The following is a 25,907-nucleotide window of genomic DNA, read 5'->3' as shown; positions in this document are numbered from 1 at the left end:
TTATATGGTGGCCCCATCTTGTGACATTGATCATTTTGTTGCAATTGTATTGAATTATTGTGATGTGGGCTGTCTTTGAGTGAGGAGAAAGAAAAAACATAACAATATGTTAGACTGAAGACGGGACTCGGTGTGGTCTAGTGTAACAACACTATTGATGATTAGGCAATATTTTAAAAAGGAAAAGCTATAGAAAATCCAAGCTATGGCACAAGTAAGTGTAATCACAATAACTAATTTTATTTCCAGTCTTACAAGTGTTAAATGTGGCCACCGCCAGCAGCAGCAAGGAAAACATTAATGTGGTTAGAGAATTCATCCTAGACGCGTTTCACCATATTATCACGGTCTACTCAGTGAGTTGATAGCAGTTGTTATTAGGTGTTATTAGATATTTAGGTCATCGAGGTTAGCGGGTAACAGTGGAACATAAACGCGGTCTTTTACATATTCCCACAAGAAAAAAATCACACACTCTGAGGTCGGTGGATTTGGTAGTCCAAGCACAGAGCAAGATCTTGGGCCCCTTTTCAACCATCGCTGAGGCACGTTTTCATCAAACAAAAGTGCGATCGTTCGATGCCAACGGGGCGGTATTTCCTTCAAAGGAAGAACGAAGCACACCTTGTAATATCTGGCTATTCAGAAGTTGTATAATTCCCTTTTCAAATGGACACTGACTCATTCCATTACGATCCTTAAGAACTGGAGCACTGTGTGACAGAATTGGTTCATTCTTTTTATTTTAATTACATTTTAAAAAATAAATCCTCTTTCAAATGGTCACTGACTCATTCTATATCGATGCTTGATACATGAAGCAATGCATTATAAAATCGGTTCATTCTTTTCGAAATACTCTGTATAGTAATGTGTATGCGTTATTTTCTAATCGTTATGCTTCAGAACATTGCCAAAGAATGGTTAAAACAACGTGCAACAATATATGCTCGCTCCCATGCCCAGATGGAACCTTCTGTGACGCGGGAAGGACAAACAGCTGTCAAGGCAAGCACGCACGTTATCGGGATGGGTATCCACATTTTTCAGGGCGGGTGTCAAAAAACAATTGTTGGGGTCTTTGACATTTTGCTGCCTTAGAATTATCAAGTCCTTTATGACATCTTTGTCCATTTTGAATTCCTTAAACCAAGTTGTCCCCCCCCCCCAACCAGGTCAGTGCTACTGACTGACACTGTCTTTAAGCAATTCTCCAAAAAAGGGGGGGGGGTATTAACAGGTTCTAATGTACAGTAGATTGTAAAAATGTTCTGATTTATCAATGTCAAGCTCATACTGTGCAGAAACAACATAGGGGGAATTGCTGCTTTTTCTTTCATCCTCTTTATTATCATCTTTTTTCTCTTTTTTGTATATTAGTCACTCTCTTGTTAACTTTTATTTCCGGGGTGCCTTTATAGTCGAAGCAGACATTGTGCTGTTGAGGCTAGAGAGGTGAGCAGAGTAAGCCTGTTTGAACTTCTCTGTTGACATCCACCCCTTGGAGCTCATATGATCTTATACAGTGGCGAGCGCCTTAAAACCTTACCAAAACAAAAACAATAAGACCAATAGGTCAGAAACCAAGTGTTCTATGCCCTTTATCAAAATCGTAAAATATTTCAGAGTCGTTATGAGATGTTCAAAGAATTGCTTTAAAAAAGCTTGATATGTTGAGAAACTCAATTTTTTTTAAAACGTCAACTTCCTTAAAACTAGATACTGAGCAGATAGATCTAGAATTTTGTACTTCTGGGGCAGCGATTTTTTTTTTTGATCGGTGGCTACGACATTTAAGTTGTCAGGGTGTGTGTAAACGATATTTGTCAGGGTGATATCCAAAACATTTGGTAGTGTGGGTGAACATAACATTCATGTAAACAATCACCAGTCTCTCTCCCAAACACACACACAGACACACCCATGCACACATACACACACTCGCACATACACACACACCCACCCACACCCACCCACCCACCCACCCACACACACACACACACACACACACACACACACACACACACACACACGCGCGCACACACACACAAACGCAGACACAGACACACACACACACACACACACAAATACACACAAATATACCTTTTCAACATGCACACAAATCCTCAAAACCTTTTAACCCTTCACAAATACTTCCCTTACCTACACTTTACTCTTTATTATTTCTCTGGAATCCAAGTAAATGTGAATAAAACGAGAAAATCTAGAAGACTGCCCTTCCAATGTAGATAAACAAAATGTACGTAAATTAACAATCAGTAGCCTTTTCCCTCTCTTCCTAGTGTGCGCCAAGGGGAGGTTTGGCTTTAACTGCGCCCGACTCTGCTCTCACGTGTGTGGTCCAGGGGTTGACTGTGACGTAGTCAACGGTTTGTGCGCCGCGGCTGCCCTTCGTGAGTCATGCAAACATTCACACTTTCAAACACACATACACACACACACACACACACGTACACACACATGTACACACACACACACACACACATCCCACGCACTCGCCTAAGATGCAACCTATGATCGAAACGACAGCCATTCCCCTTTTTAGTTAATTCCAACAAGAACTCTTTCATTTAGCATTAAGATTTTTGAAACTGCTTACCCGAACTCTGAGGACCAACCGTGTCACACTTTTCGCAAGTATTTAGATCTATGTTCTAAACTCAATGATCCTAACTCATTCAATGACAGTGATACAGTTGTTTGAACATAGAAAATTCCAAAATCCAATAGGGCATTTTAGTGCATAATTGGGGCTTGCAAGTTAAAATGCTAAAATAACAAATACAAATGTAACCCAAATAATAGAAATTTTAAATTAACAAAACACTACGTTTTCACGGGGAGATGTCAATAAAGTATATTAGATATAGTCAGGGCTGGGTTGATGAGGGAAGCGTGACAAAGGTGGAGAGAAACAGTGTTCAGAAGGAAGGGAAGAAAGAACTATATATTTTCTGAAATACGTAAGAGATTGTGTGTTTGTTTGTTTGTGTGCATGCTTGTTTGAGAGAGAGAGAAGAATATCCATACAACAACAGCCAGTAATTACAAAACAGGATATAAGTAAGACCGGAAGAGAAAAACAACGCAGGGACACAAATGAAATAGTTACTCCCCACCAGGGCTACTGACTGAAGTTGTCTTTAGATCATTTCTAAAGGGGGGATATTAACATGTTCTTATGCACAGTAGAATTGTAAATGGGCTGATTTATCAATGCCATGCTCATACTGTGCTTTAACAATATACGGGGAACTTCTGCTATTTCTTTCCTCATCATTACTATCATCATTATATTTCGTTTACTTCTTCTGTTTGTTTAACAAGCTATTTCCGGGGTGCTATGATAGTCGAAGCCGACTTTGTGCTGTTGAAGCTAGAGAAATGAGCAAAGTGAGCCCGATTCTCCGTCTGGACTTCTCTGTTGACATCCACTCCATGGCGTTTATAAGTTATATGACCGTAGGCAGTTCCGAACGCTATAAAACCTTACTAAAACTTTAAAAAAGGAAATAAAACCTACGAGTATTGACCCTTCAACCCCCTGCCACAACGTTTTATCTGGTATATAACATTATAGTAGGGAATCCCCCCCCCCCCAAACCAGTATTGTCGCTAACTGGCTTTAAACAAGTTTAAGTAAGCCTATCACGGCTCTTGCAACACAATTAGGTCATGTAAGTGCCGAAGATTATAGGTCTTACAATATAGTAACAAACGAAAAAGACGGAGGAGAAAAGAAAAGGAGACTGAATATGTTTGATACGGGAAAAGGAGCCGCCAATCATTCCCCCATGACGGTCTTCTAAGTGATTTATACTGAGTTGAAGTGGACGCAAAACATTGTGTGCCATCCGTTCACTTTCAGCGAAACGACCCTTTTCGATCGCTGAACAGTGCTACCCCGATCTGATGGACAAGACAGTGTCCATATGGTTGCCCTTCTGGACGGTCCTGCCGGCTATCTGCGTCGTCTGCCCAATGGTACTTTTCGCCATCATCTTCTACTTCAAAAGCGAGTAAGTCTACGACTGCTTATCACTGGCCAGAACCCTCATAAACTAAAGGCGAATTGTTTAAGTTTTTGTAGCAGTTTTGCGGACCCTGTCATACAAGTAGTTCATATAGATTCTGGAGATCAGATGTGTTTCAAAAGAATAATACCACGTTAAAAATAGAAGGAAGAGCGAGACGGACGAGGGCTGTTAGAAGGAGCAACCCGTACCAGAGCACCCACCAACCAGATAGTGTTGATTACTGGCCAGGAACCCTTGTAAACTAATGAATAAATACGAGCGTTGAAATATTTTTGAAATGACAAAGAAACGTAATGAAATCAATTTCAGACTTTTTTTTGTGTAAGTCGTCATATTGTTAGCATAGTTCTCTGCTACATATTCACGGCCTTTTATGACCCTTTCAAGATATTTTAGAATTCGAATTTTAATGTCAATTTTATATAAGACAGATCAAATTAAAAAAACTCCATGAAAATCACCCATAACAGTACTGCACAGCCCAAGCAAAAAAACATAAAATAAAATGGCTGTAATAGTTCGGGAGTTTGCACTGCAATTCGAATATAGTAATGCGAGCATTGCTAACAGTGCGTCGACTCTCCATTATTTCCAGAAATACGAACATCATTGACAAGTATGATTTGGAAGAGGTGGAGGAGGAGGAGGAGGAGGAGGAGGAGGAGGAAGATGAGGAGGATGAGGAGAAGGGGAGCCGCTCTGACAGCAGTCAATCAGTCAACTCCTCCAGCAGCGGTGCGTCTGACGGCTCCCGGGATGACTCTTCCAGAGACTCAGACACGGACTCAGAATCGGAGATGGAGAGCGACGTAGAGAACAAGAAAGAGAGCGGCCGCAAAAGGAGAGACAAGGAGAGCGGCAAAAGGAACAACAAAGAGAGCGACAACAAGGAAGGAACAACTGAGAACACGTCCAAGATCGTTAATGAGGGAGCAAAAGAAGCAGCGACCAAGGGAGCAACTAAAAAAGAGACAGAGGCATAACCTGTCAAATTGATTATGTGTGAAGCTTATATTTTTTGCCAGGTGAATTTTTAATTTCTCATGTCGTATTCCTAGTTATGTTTATGCTGTAAGTGGAGATGACACGTATTATAAAGGATACGACCCATCATTTATCTCCATAGCTTGATCAGATGGCATGTATAAAGATGATATCCCGCACTCATATTATGTATGCCCCCTAAAATGCATTGCAAACTGAAGCAAAAAAAGATGACGTAATTTCCTTACAATGTACTGCTGAGCAGGAAAAGCCAATGCACCTCAAGAGGTTTATTGCCACTTGTACTCTCATCGACAGGGGTTCTGTTTTCTTTTTTTCTGCGAAGATCAAATTAGGCGCAATATTCGTCGACGTCGTCAAATATGACGTACGAGGTTTCTTTGTAAAAGGTGACTTTTTGTCGTTGGAACACTTTTGCAGTTCACTTCTTTACTTGTTTGGTTTAATTAAGGTATTGTTTGGTTGGTATTATAAAGTCGATATACATTGTGGTCAGGAATGATTTGCATGTATACTCACTTCTTATCATAAAATATATAGTTGTTTCGAAACTTCACTACTAGTATATCTACTTTTATGTGTGTACATCTGTCTGTCTGTCTGTCTGTCTGTCTGTCTGTCTGTCTGTCTGTCTGTCTGTCTGTCTGTCTGTCTGTCTGTCTGTCTGTCTGAGTGTGTGCCAGTGTGTCTGTGTGTCAGTGTTTTTGTATGTCTGTATGTATGTCTGTATGTATGTCTGTATGTATGTCTGTATGTATGTCTGTATGTATATATGTATGTATGTATGTATGTATGTATGTCTGTCTGTATGTCTGTCTGTCTGTCTGTCTGTCTGTCTGTCTTTCTGTCTGTATGTATGTATGTATGTATGTATGTATGTATGTATGTATGTATGTATGTATGTCTGTCTGTCTGTCTGTCTGTCTGTCTGTCTGTCTGTCTGTCTGTCTGTCTGTCTGTCTGTCTGTCTGTCTGTCTGTCTGTCTGTCTGTATGTATGTATGTATGTATGTATGTATGTATGTATGTATGTATGTATGTCTGTCTGTCTGTCTGTCTGTCTGTATGTATGTATGTATTTATATATGTACGTGTGTGTGCACACACGCACGCACGCACGCACGCATGCACGTACGCTTGCACGCATGCACACACGCACGCGTCCACACACGCACACACGCACGCACGCACGCACGCACGCACGCACGCACGCACGCACGCACGCACGCACGCACGTACGTACGTATTTATGTATGCATGTATGGATGGATGGATGGATATATAGATTGAAAGATGAGTCAGACAGGGATGTGTACGTTCACCAGACCTGTTCTCCCTGTATAGTGAAAATATCATGAGACACATAGAAGAAATGTCAGGTATCTCGATAGAAGGACATAATATGAACAATCTAAGATTTGCAGACGACACACTCCTAATAGCAGAAGATGAAGAACATCTACAGAATCTATTAAATGTCATCGTACAAGAGAGTGACAACATGGGCTTAAGCCTAAACATCAAGAAAACTGAAACAATGGTGATAAGCAGAAAAGCTCCAACCTCAACTTGCAATATCAAAATCAATGATACCACCCTCAAGCAAGTACTTCTATACATATTATACTTGGGAAAGTTTCTCACTCTGGCCGCCTAAAACTTCCCATCCACTTAACTTTCGAATTTGACAAAATTAACGGTGGTTCAGAATCATTTAAAGGGTGCACAAACAGTTTTATTGAGGGGCCTGAAGTCAATGTCGTTTAAGTTTCAGTTATTCATTAATTTCGTTTAGATCTAATCTTGGGAAAGTCCGTCTTCTAAGACGCCATTGTATACAAGCGAGATTTCTGTTCACTAGCCGTGCACACTGACGAAAGCGGAATAGAGAATCAATCTCTACATTTCTATATCTAGACCTTCTAATTTTTTTTTCATCTCTAAAGATTTATTTCTCCATTCCAGTAGAGTGTAAATATGACCACTGACTTTCGGTTGATGTTAATGCACAGATCGTTCCTTTTATCGAAAGGGGGCCCAGCTAGTTTTAAATATTTGGGGACCCTTATATCATCAGATGGGAGATGTCACACCGAAATTAAAAGCCGCATTTGCCAAGCAAAAGCAACCTTCCACAAAATGAAACAGATACTCATAAACATCAATCCGTCAGTGGAGGAAAAAAGAAAAAAAAAGTACTGAAAAGTTACATCGAGTCAATCCTTTTATACGGGTGCGAAGCATGGACAATCAATAGACAGCTAGAAAGAACAATTAAGGCAACAGAGTTATGGTTCATAATAAGCATGCTGCGTATCCCATGGACAGCTAGAAAGATAAGTGAAGAAATCTTGGTTGAAGCAAATTGCAGACGACAGCTTATGACGAAAGCGACAGGCAAATTTCATTGCTCACATAATGCGGACAGAAGCATTGGAGAATATAGTAACAACAGGCAAGTTTGATGGAAAGAGAGGCTGAGGCAGATAGAGGGAAAAGATACTGGACAAGTTGACAACATGGCTAGGAACAGCAAGAACAACAGACACCCTTGCTGCAACACAAGACAGAGTGAAGTGGAGGTCCATGATCGCCCACGTCAGTTGGCGAGGCACCGGATGATGATGATAGATGGATGGATGGATGGATGGATGGATGGATGGACGCATGGATGCATGGACGCATGGATGCATGGATGCATGCATGGATGCATGGATGCATGCATGGATGTATGAATGTATTGATGATTTTCGATGTCCTTTTGTCGGAAAAAGTGCTTTTGGAATGGCATCTATCTCTTCTCCTTTGCTCCTATTATTGGTTGTTTCAGGCTAGTTTCTTTTAACGCAACCACATGGACCATATTTGATACTTTCTCTTTTCCTAAAACATAACAGTGGTCATATGGACTGACTCAATATGTTACACGCAACGATAGCAACGATACATTGTTCAAAAACTGGACGATCTATTGATCATGAGACCAATCGTCAGGCGTATCCACAAAATTGTACAAAATTTGGACGATTTGACGATGGCTTGGAGACTGGGTCGAGAAATATTTTCTGTGCGATCACTGTTAGATTTGGGGGAGGCGTACTTCACTACCAGGTCATGTACGAAAAATCTTGAACTGTGTGGAGATATTGTACAACCCCCCCCCCGCCCCCCAAAGACGTTTTTGGATCGTCGTTGTAAACTTACAGGGCTCAGTGGTGGAAGAAAAGGACTAGAAAGAACAACCAGCTGAGGACTAACATCAGCTTTCACTGATCCTGAGAGAAAACAGGGTCGACATTGATGAGGAACCGAAAGCTGAGAGTGAGACACCAGCGTGGATCAAAAGTAAGAGGAAGGATAATATCACATCAAATTCTCTCTCTCTCTCTCTCTCTCTCTCTCTCTCCCTCTCCACCCCCTTCTCTCTCTCTCTCTTTCTCTCTCCCTCTCTCTCTTTCTCAGTCTCAATCTCTTATTCAGTCTCTTACACACACACACACACACACACACACACACACACACACACACACACACGCACTCTCTCTCTCTCTCTCTCTCCCTCTACATCTCCCTCTCTCTATCCCCCTCTCTTTCTTTCTTACTCTCTCTCTCTCTCTCTCTCTCTCTCTCTCTCTCTCTTTCTCTCTGTGCCTCCCTTTCTCTTTCTGTCTCTGTCTCTGTCTCTGTCTCTGTCTCTGTCTCTGTCTCTCTCTGTTTCTGTCTCTGTCTCTGTCTCTCCCCCCCCCCTCTCTCTCTCTCTCTCTCTCTCTCTCTCTCTCTTTCTCCCCCCTCTCTCTCTCTATCTGTGTGTGTGCGTGTGTGTTTGCGTGTTATGTCTTTGGCCCAGGACCAGTTATTCATTCTTTTATTCATACTATTTGCCAGCGTATTTTATATGTATGCCTTTTTATACAGAAAAAGAGATAGGGAGAGTTGATAGCACAGTGGTCTTTTTGTTTATTTCTGGCAACTACGATACGAGCGAGAAATAAAAAACGAAAGTTCTCAATATTATTGCCAGGTCTCATTGTCTGAGAAACTCATTATTGGTCAATATTTCCCTTACTGTCTTATTTTGTTCTACTCCAGAACTGTGCTTGTGTTTATATGGGTGGTTGGCGGGTGCTCTGGTGTGGTTTGCTTCTTCTTTCCTATCAACCATCTATCGTCCTTATCTCCCCTCCTTCTTTTTTATGTTTGTTACTCTCTTGTAACATCTCTAATCTTCTGGCGCTTATATGACCTTATGCAGTTGCGAGCGCCGTAAAATCTCTACTAAAACTTTTAAAAATATTTATAGACAGACAGGCAGAGAGACAGACAGAGAAACAGACAGACAGACAGACAGACAGACAGAGATTTTAGATCAATCCCTACAGTCAATTCATAGTTTTGCTTCAGCCTCAGAACTGCCTCCTTCAATGACATTTACTGATGCTGATGCTGATGCTAATGTCTAATCAACGAGATGAAAGTGTTGTTTCGGCACTACCCCAGTGGGGGTCGTCTGGTGTCTGAGGTAAAAACTAACGAGAAAACGGTTAGCCAAAGTTTGGTGACTTCTAAAGCGTGGAAGACTTTGGAAATTGCAAATTTACATCTCTTTTGCTTATGATCAACGTTGTTCAGTAAAATCCACGCATATTTTTTTTTTTTACATGGACATAAAAGAGTGTTGAGCCAAAACACAACAACAACAGCAACAACAACAACAACGAAAATCCAACAAAAATTTGATAAAAATTACCAAACAGGAAAAAAAGCGGGTTCTATCCATTTTTATTATTTTGACGAGCGCCTGATTTCACCACGATGTTTTACATTTACTTTCTGGGCCCAGACAATTTGAACAGCGTGCCGAAGATATTTTAAAAACAATAACATTATGTTTCTAACAAAATGCTTTCCGCTACGTGACTACTTCGTGTTCTCTATTGATACAATGCTGAGATATGATGCGGATGTTCTTGGTTCCTACCTCTAACCAGGTGCTTTAGAACTTGAGTTGTTTAGGGTGTTTTGGTGGGTCTCAGCACACTTTGATCTGTAATTTCGGAGACAGACGTTATAAATTGAACATAAAAAACCGCCCCACTTCTCTAACAGATCTTACACTGTTAATTAAACCCATATCATTCTTTCTACAAAGTGACTTTGGACTAAAGGGGCTTATCATGTTAGCGTCAAGACGATTGTATTTTGAACACACGTTTTTATTCACTGCATACGCTTAAACTGTTATGCATTTTTCAGGGAAACACGGTACGTATTTACGACTGCATATTCTCATTATGGAGTCCAGCCAACATTCTTTGATATCAGTCAATAAAACTATTAAGTATGGCTTAATTGTCTTATCATTTTTTCGTGTGAGAAACGTTCACTGGAGTCTTGTTGCCTTATTTGCGAGAGCTCTTTCTACAAAACATGCCACGAAACGTCTCTCTGTATCTAGAGTTCATTTTGTAGTAGACGAAGATGTTCACGCTTGAGTTGGACAATTCCCCAAGAGAAACAATCGTCCAGGCGCTGAAATACATATTCTGGTAACGACGACCGAAGTTGAACTCTGGTTCCAGAAAACTGGTGGTGACGACAAGAGCCATGCCGGGGAACAGAAAACCAATCAAGATGGTAGATACCATTAAGGTCAGTCTGATGGCCCCCCGTTCTCGACGGGAAATGTTATTTTTGTCCGAGGCTCCGGTAGAGGTCGTCTGCAAACGCCACTCGGAGCGTTTCTTGAGCAGAAGGACGAGAGTTGACGTCAGAATGAGAAGAAGGCCAAACGAACTGAGCTGGACACAGACACTGAGTCCAAAGCTCAAGTTTTCCAGCTCAGCTGCGTTCGACCTCGAGACTAAACTTATTTCTGATCTATTTAGAGCGTAGGAGAATTTCCAGTCAAGTTTATGAGCCATGTAGATAGGTACCTCGATGAGAAAGAGGAGGGTGAAGATGAGGACGACGACGGCGAATGTCCGACGAGGTGTGAGAATTCTCTTGACGTGTAGAGGCACGGCCACGCAAAGACACCTCTCTAGTGTGATGTAGACGGTGATGAGTCCCGTGATGCGAGCAAAGCAGAAGCGTGGATGCCCCCCGACGAGGAACTGAACGTCTCTATAATTCACTCCCATCTCTGAGTAAGGGATTAAAGGGTTGAAACAGACCGAGAGAATCGCGCCACAGATCACTGTTCCCAAATCAGATACGGCCAGAGCGGCGAGTCCCACGTTGATACTTTCACGAAAACCTTGTCTCCAGAAGATGGAGAGGTTCACAAGATTGCTAATAACGCCGAAGATGGAGACCAATCCACCGAGTACGACGTTATTTAAAGTTTCTATTGTGTACAGTGTTGCCAGGCTCATCAAAGAAGTCATTCCATGTGGGTCTGACGTCATGTTACGTATTTCCATGTCGGCCATTTTGAAACGTTTGAATCTTTATCTGTCAATAAACCAAAAGAGATTTTCTGACGTCCTGGTTATACTAAATTGTTGCGCTATCAGAATATCCCGATGACACAACTTCAAATGTAAGTGCACAAAATTATGGTACTACTTTGTTTCTGCAACCAACCAACCTACCAACCACATCACCAATCAACCAACCAAACAACCAACCAACCAACCAACATTCCAACCAACTCACCCTAACCCACCAACCAACAAACCAAGCAACTAATCACTCAGCCAATCACTAAACTAAGTAACCAACAAAGTTAAACTGTTAAGTTAGAGGTCTTGCCTAATGTCTTGTATCTTTATCTACGATAGGCTCCCGGAACTTCACGAAAACTCAATTTGCCTACCATTAATCCCAATACACCGTATTTGTCCCCAAACAGTAGTAAACAAATATAGAGTACTGTCTGCACATTCTTATCATTCACGTTGAATATCAAGTTATCATATAGTTATTATTAGATTTGGCTGGGGGGAGAAAAATAAAAATACAGGGTGTCTTAAAAAAAGAGGACCCAGATAAAGGGCGATAACCCAGCCATCACTACATTGATTTCCCCAAAATTTTGAACAAATAGAATTCAACTATAAGGACATCAAGTTTGCAAATACGAAGTAAACCTATGAAGACATTCGAGAAATATCAAAGTTTAAACATTTCAATCAAAATTGGATAAAACACAAACTTTTACTTCTTAACAATGTTCAGCTACAGGGGAGTGATCGGCATGTTCTGGTTTCAGGAAAAGAGCGGTAAAACCAGACAGTCGCGTCAGATGAGTATCTCATCGTCCTGAGAAAGTTTTGTAGAAGTTTTGTGACGTGGGTGGTTGGTGGGTGCTCTGGTGTGATTTACTTCTTCTTTCCTATCGCCCTTATGTCCCCTTTTTCTTTTTTACGTTCGTTACTCTCTTGTAACCCCTCTAATCTTCTGGCGCTCATATGACATTTTGCAGTTGCGAGAGCCGTAAAACCTCTACTAAAACTAAAAGAAGTTTTGCGAGAATGTGTTATGCAGTAGAAGCCTGGTTCCAGTGGGATGGCGCTTGTGTGGTTGTAAGAAAGGTTTAGAGAACACATCATAGGCCGAAAGTTGACAAATGAATGGTCACCACATTTCCCTTATTTTGAGCCCCTTCAATATTTACCTCTTGTTTTTTTTATGTTTTTTAAATGAAGGAACAGAGTCTATGGAAATAACCCACACATATTGAAAAGTTAAAACTCAATGTTAAACATGATGTCCAAAGAGTCCACCCAGAAACATGCCACGATGTTATTCAAAATTTCCAGTGACATAGACCTATTGGAGCTTGCAGGGAGAGTTGTTGTTGTTGTTGTTATCGATCCTGCAACATCTGGGCTCTCGCCCTTCTGTCCAATGCCATGTAGTGATAAGTGCAGGTTTGCTGCAGTTGCTGTAATGTTCCGTAGAGTGTGTTGTCGGAGTTAGGTCTCGGAGGGAGAAGGGTAGCTCTGATGTCATTTAGGGATGTACAGTGGAAAAGATGATGTTCCACTGTCTCCTATGCATAGTCACACAAAGGACATATTGAGGGAAGTTCTGGTTTTATTCTGTTCAAGTGAAAGTTGAGCTGTATATGTTCTGTTCGTAGGCGGAAGATCGTGGTCTGTTTCTTTCTCTGTAGGTGGTTGATATTGTCATTTCGTTTTGTTGTAGTCATATGTTTGAAAACTGCTCTGCCTGTCTTTCACAAGGCCCATCTGTTCATCCAATCTTGTTTGCTGTTGCTTTTAATGATTTGTTTTGCAGTGTGGTATGAAGTTGGAATGTTGGGTTGTTCCTGTCTAGATCCCCTTTTGGCGAGTGTGTCTGCTCTGTCATTTTCAGGTATGTTTGAGTGTCCGGGAATCCACTGCATCACCAGGTTGACGCCACAGAATGTTATCAGATGATGGGAGCCAAACAGTATATGTGTCAAGTCTTCGTTTAGATGGTGATCATTTTCTATTGCTTGCAAGACTGATAGTGAGTCAGTGAAGATCACTATACTCTGGCTTTTGTTTGGATGAGTGTCAAAAACTGTGCGGAGATGGTATAGTGCTGTTTCAATTGCTATCATTTCTGCGTCGTAGTTGTTGCATTTCTCTCCACAGGCTGCAGAGATCTCATTGGAACTTCCATTTGGGTACTGTATTAGTATTCCATATCCGGCTTTGGTTGTGCCTTTGAATGCTGAGCCGTCTGTATTGACGTGTATCCAGTCATCTGAATAGCTGTCGATTGTTTGGTGTGAAGAAAGCATCAACTTCACTGGGTCTGAAGATTTTGTGCTATTGTCTCTGAGAGAAGTTTTAATGATTGGTTTTTCCATAGAAATGTGGGGAGGGATGTTTTGGTTGACTCTTTTGGTTTCTCTTCTGTTTTGTGGTAGGTGGTGGCTCTCCATTAGTTCTGTGATGCGATGCATGACTGATTTTTGTTGAAGTCGTTTCTTTGGTTTCCATGTTTCTACTAATTTCCTGTTTTGGTGGTTGGGGCATATTCTTTTGGTTCTTTCATGAAGCTCCAAAACTGCTTTATCTCTGCGTATTCCCAGGGGTTCAACATTTGACAGAATTTCACATGCGACAGTAGGTGTAGATCTCATGCCACCATTAATGAAACGAAGGGCATTATTTTGGACCTTGTCAAGGGTATTGCAAGTAGTTGCACTACACATAGTGAGTAGGCTATTGCTGTATTCCAGGGAAGATCGGACATAACCAAGGTATAGAGCTCTCAGAGTTTGTTTGTCTGATCCCCATGAACTGCTCGCAAGTTTCTTTAAAAGTTGGAGTCTTCTTTTCGCCTTGTTCTTTATGCTCTCCACTTGGCTTTTCATTGTTAGACTTTGGTCAAGTTTGACTCGTAGATACGTTGGTTGTTCTTCTTTGGGGAGATTTTCATTTCCTATCTTCAGTTGGAGTTTTTCTTTGGCTATTTTATGGCTCTTTGTAAAGAAAGTGTATACTGTTTTCGAGCAGTTTCTTTTGAGCTTCCATTTCTGACAGTAATTGTGGAGCCTCTTGAGGTCTTCATTTAATTTTCCTGCTCCTACTACCGTGCTGCGATGTGTCTGCCAGAGAGCAAGATCATCAGCGTAGAGAGTCTTTTCTGATTTCAGCAAGTTCGTCACATCATTAATGAAGATCAGGAACAAAGTGCAACTCAGACAGGAACCTTGGGGTAGGCCTTCCTCGAGTACTTCTCTTGACGAGTGGGCATTGTTCACCTTTGTTTCGACGTTTCGATCCGCAAGGAAAAACTTGATCCATTTATAAAGTTTCCCGTGTATCCCGAGGTCCATCATTTTCATGAGTAGGCTTTTTCTCCACACTCTGTCATACGCCTGTTGGAGATCTACAAAGATGGCAACAGTGTGTTTAGTCTCCTGGAAACCATCCTGGATGTCTTGACTTCTGTGTTGCTGCCTTTTCTAAAGCCTGCTTGGTGTGGGTTCAAGCTGTTGGAGTTTTCCAGGTACCAGTAAAGGCGGTTGTTCACCATTCTTTCGGCAAGCTTACTGATACATGATGTTAGTGATATAGGTCGGTAGCTCTTCGCTTCTCCAGGTGGTTTCCCCTTCTTCAGGAGCGGTATGATCTGGGCGATCCTCCATGCCTTTGGTATTCCGCTCGTTCTCCACGTGGTATTTACTAAGCGGCGTATGACATCTTTTCCTTTATCACCAAGGTTGCACAGCATTTCGTTGTGTATTTTGTCTGGTCCTGGGGCTTTCTTTTGCTTTAATTTTTTTAGGGCCTGTCCAAGTTCCATCATGCTGAAATCCTCCTAAAAAAGGGTGTTGTTCACGGTAGGGGCTTTTTCGTCATGCTTAGCCTTGTTTATGAGGAGTCTATCGGCCTCAGTTAGTCTACTTGCCCTGTTTACAGAGGCGAAATACCGGTTAAAATGTTCATCTTTCTTCTGGTCTTCTGCGATGGTGTTGCCTGAAAGGAAAATAGGTTTGGGGTTGCTTTTTTGTCTTTCTCCTGAGAGGTTGCTGACAAGGGGCCAAGCCTTTGTTCCATTGTGGCGAAGGTCAAGATCTTCACAAGTCTGGGTCCATTTTTCATTTTGGGCTTTTTTTACTGTCATTTTCACCTGAGCGCAGGTCTTGTTATAGTGTGTTCTGGATATTGGTGATGGTGAGTTTTCCAGTAACTGTCTGGCCTTCTCTCTTTCTGCCACGGCAGTCTGGATTTCTTCATTCCAAAAGGGTTTGTAATTTCTTCGGCATCCCCGTGGAATGTGCAGAGATGCGGCTTTAAGAATATTTTTAGTGACTTGTTCATTTAAAAAATCAGCATCATCTGTTTCTACTATGTTAGAGAGCAATTTGTCTGAGGTCTTTTTGTATTCTGCCCAATTGGCTTTCTTAAAGTTCCATCGAGTTCTCCGAGGGTGGTTCAAAGCAGGTGGGGAGGTGATCTGTGTAAAGATAGGTCTGTGGTTACTTCCTATGTCATCAATCACTTCGATGCGACAGGCGTTTTTGATGTCAGATGAGCAGATGGTGAGACCAGGCCGGCTGAGAGTCAAGTGGGCTCTGTGATGTAGGGTAGGAGTGGAGTTAGCATTTTGCAACACAGAGAGGTTGCTGGTTTCACAAAGCTCTTCTATCTTTCGACCTGTGCGGTTGTAGCTGGTGTAGCCCCATTCAGGGGAGTGGCCATTGAAGTCACCCGCACAAATGGTTTTCTCATAGTTGGTTGCTTGTAGATCAGACAAGTCGCATGTTGTCTGTGGAGGGCTGTAAACATTGTAGATTGTAAACTTCCTACCAATGTGCCATATGGTGGCCTTCTGGGTATCAGTTGGTTGGGCAGATGATAAGTGTACGACATCTCCCTGAACATCGTTCCGCAGGTAAGTGACTACACCACGGCATCCTGTGCATGTGCAGGCGTAACTGGTGTATCCTGTGAGGTTCAGGTCCGTACCTTTGTGTAGGGTTTCTTGAAGGAGGTGCAGGGAGAGAAATTGTCAACACCTGAAGATTTAAATAAACACCACCTCCCTGAGTTCATTTTGCAATATCAGTTTAGTATAAATGTGTTATTCAATGCACAAATAGTGACTATTTGAAATGGAACGATATGGTTGATTTTTTAAGAAATTGCTAAATCTCGCGTTTCACTAAATTTTTGGGTGGAAGTTTTAAAATTTAATATTTTTCCAACACTTTAGTTGATTTCTTTCATACTGGTGGGATTAACGTCCTTATAGCTGAATTTTATTTCTTCAAAGTTTTAATGAAATTGGTCCAAAGATAAACGAGTTATTACCCTTTAAATGCGTCCTCTCTTTTTTTAGACACCCTAAGTGTAGAATACTCTTCCAGAGGATGACACACTCTAACCTTGTAAAGCCTCAACTGAACTCCTCGCTCAACGACGAACTAATAAACAAACCGACTCAACAACGAAGTAGCCAATCAACATTTAGGTAAGATTAAATAGCAGACCCACTGTCTTAATCGACATGAACTCGGAGAAAGCACCACGTAATATTATATTCTTCGGGGGGGGGGGGGGGGGGGATACGATGTTTCTAAATGGGGACTAAACTGATGGGATTGGTACAATTGGTAAAGATGTGACACGGTATTCAAAAGGTCCAGATTCACACACACTTCGCCTTTCTCCACTAGATAATTCCTCTAAGTTCCTGAAATTTGTTGAAACATATAATTTCAACTCTCAAAAAATTGAACACTCGCACTTGGGTTACATGTTTGAATTTAAAACCGATTTGGCACTAAGGTTTACGAGTAATCTATCGAGAATCATAAACCAGATTCGTGAGAAGAAATAATTATTCTTGATGTTTTATTTTCCACCTACTTTCATTCTAATCGTTTGTAACCAAAAAAAAGAAGACTTTTAAGAAACTACGGACAAAGTTTACTGTATATAGTGCTCCCCGGAACTAAGCGTCTTTGTGAAGAGAACATTATAATCGCTGATTTTGTAATAATATTATTAATTCACCCTCTGACAAGCATCAAATCAATGACAGAACAGTTATTAAATGGCGTGTTCTGTTAGCGCTGTAGTTTTCTAAACCGCCGTATCATGTTTTATCACTCATTGGTTAATAATTGTCTTCCCACTTATTATTCATCTACAGTGGTTTTCCTTTGTTTAAAAAAAAATAATCCTAACAAGTACTCTTTACAAGATGGTCGTTTCTTGGCAGTGTTTTACTATAGATCTAAGTACAAGTTATTTATTAGTGCTTAGGGAGACCAAATTTCCCTTTCTAAGCTCTAGAATATTATGGCTCACAATTAAATATGATCTTCATGTAATAGGATAGGTGTTCTCCGTGATAGTGATGCTATATAATAATATCATGAAATATAGAGTGATTCCCTCGAAAAAAATTGTACCACTTTGAAAAATTAATATTTCGCACAAAAATCTGGACTAGAATGTTGTACTAGGAATTTGTTTGACATAAAAATTCACAAAGAAGAAATTTATTTTCCCAAGAGGAAATGGCTTTTATCTCTCTCTTTTGCCCTTTTTAACTCCCAGTGGAGCACAGGCCATCAACAACATTACTCCAGCGAAACCTGTCCTGAGCATCCTTTTCTATCTGTTTCCATGATGTCCCCGCTTTTTCAATTTCCGCTTGTTAGTCGCGAGCCCTCTGCTTTCCATCCTATCAAAGCTCGCTTGGCGTATGTTGATAACAGAATACCTACTCCTTCTGTATGCCGCGAGTTTTCCTCCAGATGTCCAGAGTAGAGAACTGTTTCCCAGGCACAGAATTCTACACTTATAGAAGCGGAACTCCCTCTTCGCGATCGCCGATTCGCTGTGAGGAATTGAAACTAAAACATGGCGGCCGGTTGAGGGCACCTTTGGCTGCGCCGCACAGCGAGGCTTCGCGTTGCTATGCACGCTGATGCTAGTGGTAGGGCTTGGAAGACACCTTACATCAGTATTTTAAAACTTTCTTCGAAGAGGAAATATAGTGAAATAGTCTAGTACATTTTTATTGCCTACAATATGTCATATTTGGCAACGTTACAATGTTTTTGTATTTGTATTGTTGGTTTGTTGTTGTTTTTTTAATGATGGGATGGGATCTAGATCTAGATCAAGATAGATCTAGATCTCTAGATCAAGATAGATTTCTAGATCTATTAAAGATCTTCACAATCACAATACACTTGATAATAACACTAATTATGAACATTAATTCTGTTGGCAAAATATCTAGATATAGATCTAGTCTTGATTAGTACTAGATCTACGAAGGGGACGCTGACAGTAACATGCTCACTACAATAATATTGTCATTAAACTTAAGGCCACCCAAAGCAAGCAAAAAAGAACAATATGAGCCTTTTCTCCAATTTACTAGAAAGAGATAAATAAATTGAGCTTATATTGAGGAAATGTATTATTTCTCACTTTAAAAATTCATCTCTGTGTTTGCATCAGTAGTGTGTACATACAACAACATTAACATTAATATGCTTTGTTTAAAGCACGCGCGAGTCTAACAAATACAAGAGATTGGAGAATGTGTCGGTTGCACATAAAATACATAGGCCTATTGTACATGCTGCCAAAAACACAAAAATGCAGAAAAGGCCTAAAAATATAGGTATACACATAAAAGCCAATAATGCAAAACAAAGTAAACAAGAGTGCAACTGGCATATGTTTCCTGAATATATGTTCAAAGTCATTTTCTGTGTGTTGGGAGTGTGATTTCTAATGCATGAATGATAGGCTCATTTAGATGTGATAATGAAGAAACTTGTGTCTACAGTCACAACAGAAAGAGTTCCATGGCGAGTGATCACTGGTCAAGGATTTCAGAGCTGTGTGCATTTTGAGAAAAATGTATCCCCATACCCTGGATCACATGTCTAGGGGATGGGCTTGTCCCCCTGTAATCCCCGCTCACAGTAAACAAACACATATTTTTGAACACAAATAAGAAAAAATAAGTGGTCTCTTGTTACGGATCAAATTGAAGTCCTGTTTCAATTCGATTAATTGATAAAAAAAAGTGCGTATCGCAATGCGTTGGCCACCCCCTGCCCTATAGGCCTATGCTATTTAATAAATACATTCGTCAGACCTGGAATCTTTAATGCCCGCACACAGTAAACAAACACACATTTTTGAATACGTATAAGAAAAAATAAGTGTTGTCTTGTTACGGATCAAATCGAAGTCCTGTTACAATTCAATTAATTGATAAAAGCGTGTATCGCAAGGCATCGGCTAACCCAGCACTATTACGCTATTTTATAAATACATCCGTCAGATCTGGTATCTTTAATCTTTAATTTTTAATTCCCGCACATAATTAACAAACACACATTCATGAACACGTATAAAAAAAATAAGTGGTCTCTTGTTACGGATCAAATTGAAGTCTAGTTACAATTCAATAATTGATAATAGCGCGCATTGCAATGCATTTGCTAACTCAGCATTATACGCTATTTAATAATACATTCGTCAGATTTGGAATCTTAAATTATAATCATAATTATATGAGCCCACGCGTGGGAAGTGAAAGTGAAAGGAATTGAAAATGCTTTCAAAAACAATTATGAAAGTAACATAATTAAAGTAGGACTACATGTGTTTATAAAGGCCCAAAAAGGTGTATGGATGCGGAAATTAATGTTTCGGAAGAAAATAATACGCTATCTCTACTACTGTAGCATGCTGTCAAAAATTTAATGCGCAACTTATTATCAAATATCTAGGCTACTGAACTATCAAACACCTAGGTCTAGATTCTCCTACTTTTACATAATGACTTAGATCATCAATTCGTCTTAACTAATGAGTATTTTTTTCAAACATTTGCACACATCTATAAGTTCTATATTATTGTAGAAATTTCTTTAAAGAAAATTCTTTAATAAATACAAGCCCAATATATAAAAAAAAAATCCCAGTCAATGGTTTCTACAGATTTTTAAAAAAGAGCTAAATCTGTTTTAAAAGCAAGTCCGTCCTTTTTTCTACTTCTGCTGGCGACATAAAGATAATTATAGAACGCATGTTTTGAGAACATTAATTAGATCTAGTGAAAAAATATGTTCAGTGTAAAACAAATTTCTTGTAACAAGTTTTGCTACTAAAAAATTACGTAGGCCATATGCGTATGCAAAATGTGTGTGGGAAGCTAGAAGTGCTGTGAACAATCCCATCCGTGTTACGATTTTTTTCACAGTTCTGTAGATCTTATATATTATAAACTCTCTATGTCTGCTGTTTCTGTTGTTGCACCCAAAAACACAACAATTTAAAACCTTAATTCCAATCTCTAGTTGCACAGTGAATTCTGTAACTCAAAATTACAAACTGGACAGTAAATGTTCCACTTTTCACTTTGTAAAAGCCGCTATTGCTTTAAAAGCTATAGGGTTACTTCCGAAAACGATAAATCGTGCCCTCAAGACGCCATTGTTTTCGGTCTTCAATTCCTCACAGGTCACGTGGTACAGTTCCCGTTCTATAAGTGTAGAATTCTGTGTTTCCAGGTGCCAAGTCTGGTGGTTTTTCTAGTCGACAGGAGGTTTCTCGGCTTGGTTGCTTCCTTCCGGCTTTCACCACCCTGCTTTTATAAAAAGCATATATAAATGCCAAATACACCAATTTAAAAGAATCTTGTTAGGAAATAATGAAATGCTTGTTTTTTTCCTTTCCTTTTATTTTTATAAAGTCTAATTTTTCCATTCCTGTAACCTTTAAATAATATTTCTTTTCTCCTACAGAGTTAAATTCTGAAATTCCGAGAACCATTGGTCTATAAGGGCTCCTTTGGACTCGACACATTTTAACTTGTCGTTCGTTATATGACGTCAACACTCGATTGTGAATGCCGTGCGGTATATTATTATGGTCTTCAACAGTACTTTAAGATCACAGTCATTTCTTCTTTCAATTACAATGTAGAGAGTCGTTTGAAGTACTGCCACTGACTAAACCGTCTAATTCGCTTTTGTATTTGACAACACATAACCCTGTTTCTGATCCCTCTTTTTTGTGTAGGTTCCATAGCAGGTAAATCTAGGCTAAAGTTCTCTTTTTGCGTGTATTGTACGATCTAAGAAGTCGTTTTTACTCTCATAGTAATCATAGTCATATTTCATTTCATGTTTGTTTTTAATGTTTGTCCTTACAATTATCATGATGCGTGCCATTATTTTGTAAGTAGTGAGGGAGAAAGAGAGAGGAGAAGGGAGAGAGAAAGAGAGAGAGAGAGAGAGAGAGAGAGAGAGAGAGAGAGAGAGAGAGAGAGAGAGAGAGAGAGAGAGAGGGAGAGAAAGAGAGAGATATAAAGAAAGAAGAGAAGAGAGAGAGATAGAGAGAGAGAGAGCGAGAAAAGAGAGAAAAATAAGAGAGGGGGGGGGGTGGGTGGGGAGGAATGGGATTGATGAGTTGCAATAATGTATTTGTGTGTGTCTAGTGCTGGACCAGTAAAGTATAGTTTTTCTTATATATTATAGTGCCAGGGACGCTTTGCGGAGTTGTCCAATATCTAAAATTTGTTTAGTGGTCCTTGATAAACTTCTTGCTTGCTACTCATATACCAGTAGTTGTAGTGTTGCAAAGTGTAGTCCTGGTGAGGCTTTCATTACAAAGTGTATTGCATTGTAACGTTCAGTCATGAACATAATCAGAAGACCACTAGCAGGCTCCTTCATATGAAAATTCCATACAGAACAAGCATTTCTTTCAAAAGAATAGAGATTGCTTCAGCACTAACTACAGTAATAATGTATCAGTATCATTGGAAAAAGACAACGTACCGATGCACAGTCAACCTCGCGTCCATTGACATCGGACTCTCAGAAAACAGAAGGAATCCTTGGTCTCTTTTTCTCATACATTTTAACAAATCATCCCATACGCATCAAACAGATATTCAAGCGACCTGCGACCTAACGTAACAGTTTTCCTGCTAGCCAGCCAGAGTGACATGACATGTGCATACTGTAGATCATTTTTGCAACAGCAATTACAGTAACATACACATAAACACACACTCACACACACACACACACACACACACACACACACACACACACACACACACACTGAATCAGTTGTTCCAACTCTAGTGAAGTTCAAACAAAAGCTCTTGACAGTTTTTGTTACACGATCGACATCAAATTTGAAAGTCAGTAAGTTGAAAAATGCGGATTACATCTCATAATTTAGTCTCCGCCTAAGATCCCTCCGGGTATGATCCCCTGCTGTTTTAATTAAGAAAACAGAATTATACTGTACAAAAGTGACCTACAATGTATAAGATCCCGTTCTGATTCACCCTGACGGTCAACATTGGACTAAGATGCCGCATTTCAAATCATAATTTACGGAACAACCACCCAGGCGGACACAGCCTATTAACCACGAGTGAAAAGTTGCGATCATTGAACTGCCCGTCGCTTCAAAGATCGGCCACTCTCGTGAATGTGATCACACGCGTTATAAAACTCGATGATACGGTACAATGTTTAGCTCAAGACGGGATAACACCGAGGCGTGAACTGACCGAAGCGTTTGTTTTTGCTACACTTCGCACTCACATCTGAGCTCTCCACCTAACTTTCTCCAGTCAGGATCACATCGAACTGTGTACTCTTCCCTGACCATTGCAGCAACTGTCTCAACTCCCGAATTTGCAAGACAGACGTTTTTTAAATCCTATCTGAGCTACAAAGTTTAAATTTGGCACACGGGTGCTATATAGTCTGTTTTATGATCTGATGTGAGTATTTTGCGAAATATGGATTACTTTTTAAAATATTCTCGATTTTGTGTTACTTTCCCCCTTTTTCGGAAGTCGTCCGGTGATATATACATATTTTTGTTGTTTTTCTTGATTGAAAAACAATCTTAGCATCGGATCACAAATAATAGGTTTGTGTATTTGTGTGTCAAGTTTGAGGCTTAAATTCCTGTATTTTCTGTGGAAAACGCCTGTCCCCTCAACATGGCAAAACAATCCAAGATGGTGCCACGAAGTACAACTTTTAAATAAAACTTTAAAAACTCCGTCCAAGTTTTTCTAATTATTAGTCGATAATCAACCTATATCACCTTTAAAAATTGAAAGAAAGTCAAACCCCGAGAATTTTCCTCGTATCATGTACATCTCCCGTTAAGTGGGAGTGTATCACCTTTCAAAATTCCCAAAACTCAATTATTTTTTTTACCTCGAAAGGTTTTGTCGAGGTTCATTCTCTAAATTACGACAGCTGACGCGATTGGCATAAATCAAACAAAGAAAAGAAAAAAAAAGTAAATTTCTGAGTCGACTCCACCTCCTTTGAATATGGGACGACTTTTGTTTTTTGAGTTGCCATCGTGGATAAGCGCGGCTTTCTCCGTCCGCCTACCTTTGTTTTGTTTCTTTCCATGCGCCCGTGTTGGATGGATGAACAGAAAAATTATACAAATGAGGATTTCATTTCGCACGTGTTTTGAGCGGTAGAATAAACGGGAAAAAATAATCCAACCCTACAACTAACCCTAATCAACCCCCCCCCATAAAAAAAGTAAGAAGAGCTACGCCTGACCAGGGGGAAAGCCCCCTGACCCCCCTCCCCCATTTACCGTATAAGAAAAGAAAACCTACCCACCGCAACGACCGACTAACTCAATAAACACAATAAAGAAGAGACCTAACCCTAGTACATATCCCTACCCTTACCTCAAGTATAACCCTCAAAAAACAAATTAAAGGAGAGACCTACCCTTACTCCTGCTGTTGAGCGGGGATATGCGCTATACAAATGCTATCTATTATTATTATTATTATTATTATTATTATTACTCCTACCCCAAACCCTAACCCAACCCCTACTCCAAACCCTAACCCAACCCCTACCCTTATCCCAAACCTAACTCTCCACAAACACAATAAAGAAGAGGCCTAACCCTAACCCTAAGCCCCCTCCCCTCTACCCTCAACAAACACAACAAAAAGGGCACTTACCATTACCCCTACCCCTACCCCTGTCCCTAACCATACCCAAACCCAAACCATAACACCAACGGCCTACCCCTAACCCAAAACAAATCTAGAGAGAGAGACAGGTTTGGCTAACCCTTTGTTGTAAACGCATCTCCGCAGGCTACCAAAAGGTTAGTGTTTAATATTCTTTTATGTTGGAGTAACAACAATTGTCACTTACTATTATTGATTGTTGATCCACGGCATTTCTCCCTTGAAAAAGAAAAACGATTAGATAACCCCAGTGAGAAAACTTTGGTTTCGACATTCAAAGCCTGTAATTTTCTGTGGATCTAATTTTCTACAAATCTCCTGATGTTTGAGTGTAAACGTTCCGAACTGTCTAGCCTCAGTTGAATTATCACAAGAGTGTTCTCGGCCAATTATCAATATTTGTGAGGCAGCGTGGTGAAATCAGGCACTCGTCAAAATAATCAAAGCGAAGAAACTTACATTTTGCCGCAGGTTTTGAATTTTTATAAAACTTTTGTTAATTGGCTCAACACCTTTCATGCCCTTTAAAGAACTCATTTCTGTGTGGATTTTTCTGAAAAGCGTCGATCAAAGGCACACAAAATTTCAGTAACCACGGACTTTTAAGCTAAGGAAATAACTCATCTTTTGCGGCCATTTTCTCACTGATTTTACCTCTGAAAACAGGTGACCCCCATCTCCTTCTTTCGCAAATATTTCGATTTGTTTTCAAGATAATATTATTTTCATCCAAATAAAGACAAGTGAATAAGCTTTAAGATGATACCAATAACTCTACATGCCCAAAAATTGACGAGAGCCTAATTCCACCACGCTGCCTCATATTTTATTGTTGTTCTTGGAGACATAATATGCTTTTCAGGTGTAGTAGAACACATGTTATGTGAAATGCTGTCGTTTTTGATGGACATTTTGTTATCATTTCACTTTTAATTTTCATCTTTTGAAATTCTTTAGTTTAGTTTCTGTAAGGCTTTACGGCGCTCGCAACTGCATAATAAGGTCATATGAATGACAAGGGGTGGATGCCAACAGAGAAGTCCAGACGGGGAACCTCTGCTCTGCTTACTCTGCTCACCTCTCTGCCCCAACAGCACAAAGTCTGCTTCGACTATCAAAGCACCCCAGAAGTAGCAGTTCACAGGAGAGTGACAAACATACAAAGGAAGTAGAGGAAAAGGGCGATAGTAAGGATGAGGAAAGAAAAAGGAACAGTTACCCCTATGTCGTTCCGGCATAGTATGAGCATGACATTGATAAATCAGCCCATATTATACAGTTCTCTGTGCATAAGAACATGTTTATATCCCCCCTTAGGGATGGCCTAAAGACCACTTCAGTCAGTAGTACTGCCTTGTGGGGG

General features: G+C 40.2%; 2 protein-coding genes across 3 annotated transcripts in view; one reads left to right on the top strand and one right to left on the bottom strand.

Annotated features, from left to right (window-relative positions):
• The window catches only part of LOC101860924 (multiple epidermal growth factor-like domains protein 11), a 31,129-nt gene extending 25,458 nt beyond the window's left edge, over nucleotides 1-5,671 (top strand). For both annotated transcript variants that reach the window (XM_005107516.2, XM_005107517.2), the window contains exons 8-11: nucleotides 907-1,008; nucleotides 2,304-2,414; nucleotides 3,890-4,040; nucleotides 4,654-5,671. In XM_005107516.2, coding sequence (XP_005107573.1) covers nucleotides 907-1,008; nucleotides 2,304-2,414; nucleotides 3,890-4,040; nucleotides 4,654-5,041 — 752 coding nt within the window. In that variant the 3' untranslated portion in view covers nucleotides 5,042-5,671. The remainder of the gene's footprint in view (nucleotides 1-906; nucleotides 1,009-2,303; nucleotides 2,415-3,889; nucleotides 4,041-4,653) is intronic.
• A 4,790-nt stretch (nucleotides 5,672-10,461) lies between these two features.
• LOC101845801 lies at nucleotides 10,462-11,493 on the bottom strand. Its single transcript, XM_005107541.1, has one exon. It carries the CDS (start codon nucleotides 11,491-11,493, stop codon nucleotides 10,462-10,464), a length of 1,032 nt encoding a protein of 343 aa, XP_005107598.1.
• Between the last annotated feature and the right edge of the window lie 14,414 nt (nucleotides 11,494-25,907).

Source organism: Aplysia californica, unplaced genomic scaffold (assembly GCF_000002075.1).
Source record: "Aplysia californica isolate F4 #8 unplaced genomic scaffold, AplCal3.0 scaffold00610, whole genome shotgun sequence".
Taxonomy (NCBI): Eukaryota; Metazoa; Mollusca; class Gastropoda; order Aplysiida; family Aplysiidae; genus Aplysia; species Aplysia californica.
The sequence above is the reverse complement of the archived record's forward strand: the minus strand, read 5'-3'. Positions and strand labels throughout refer to the sequence as shown.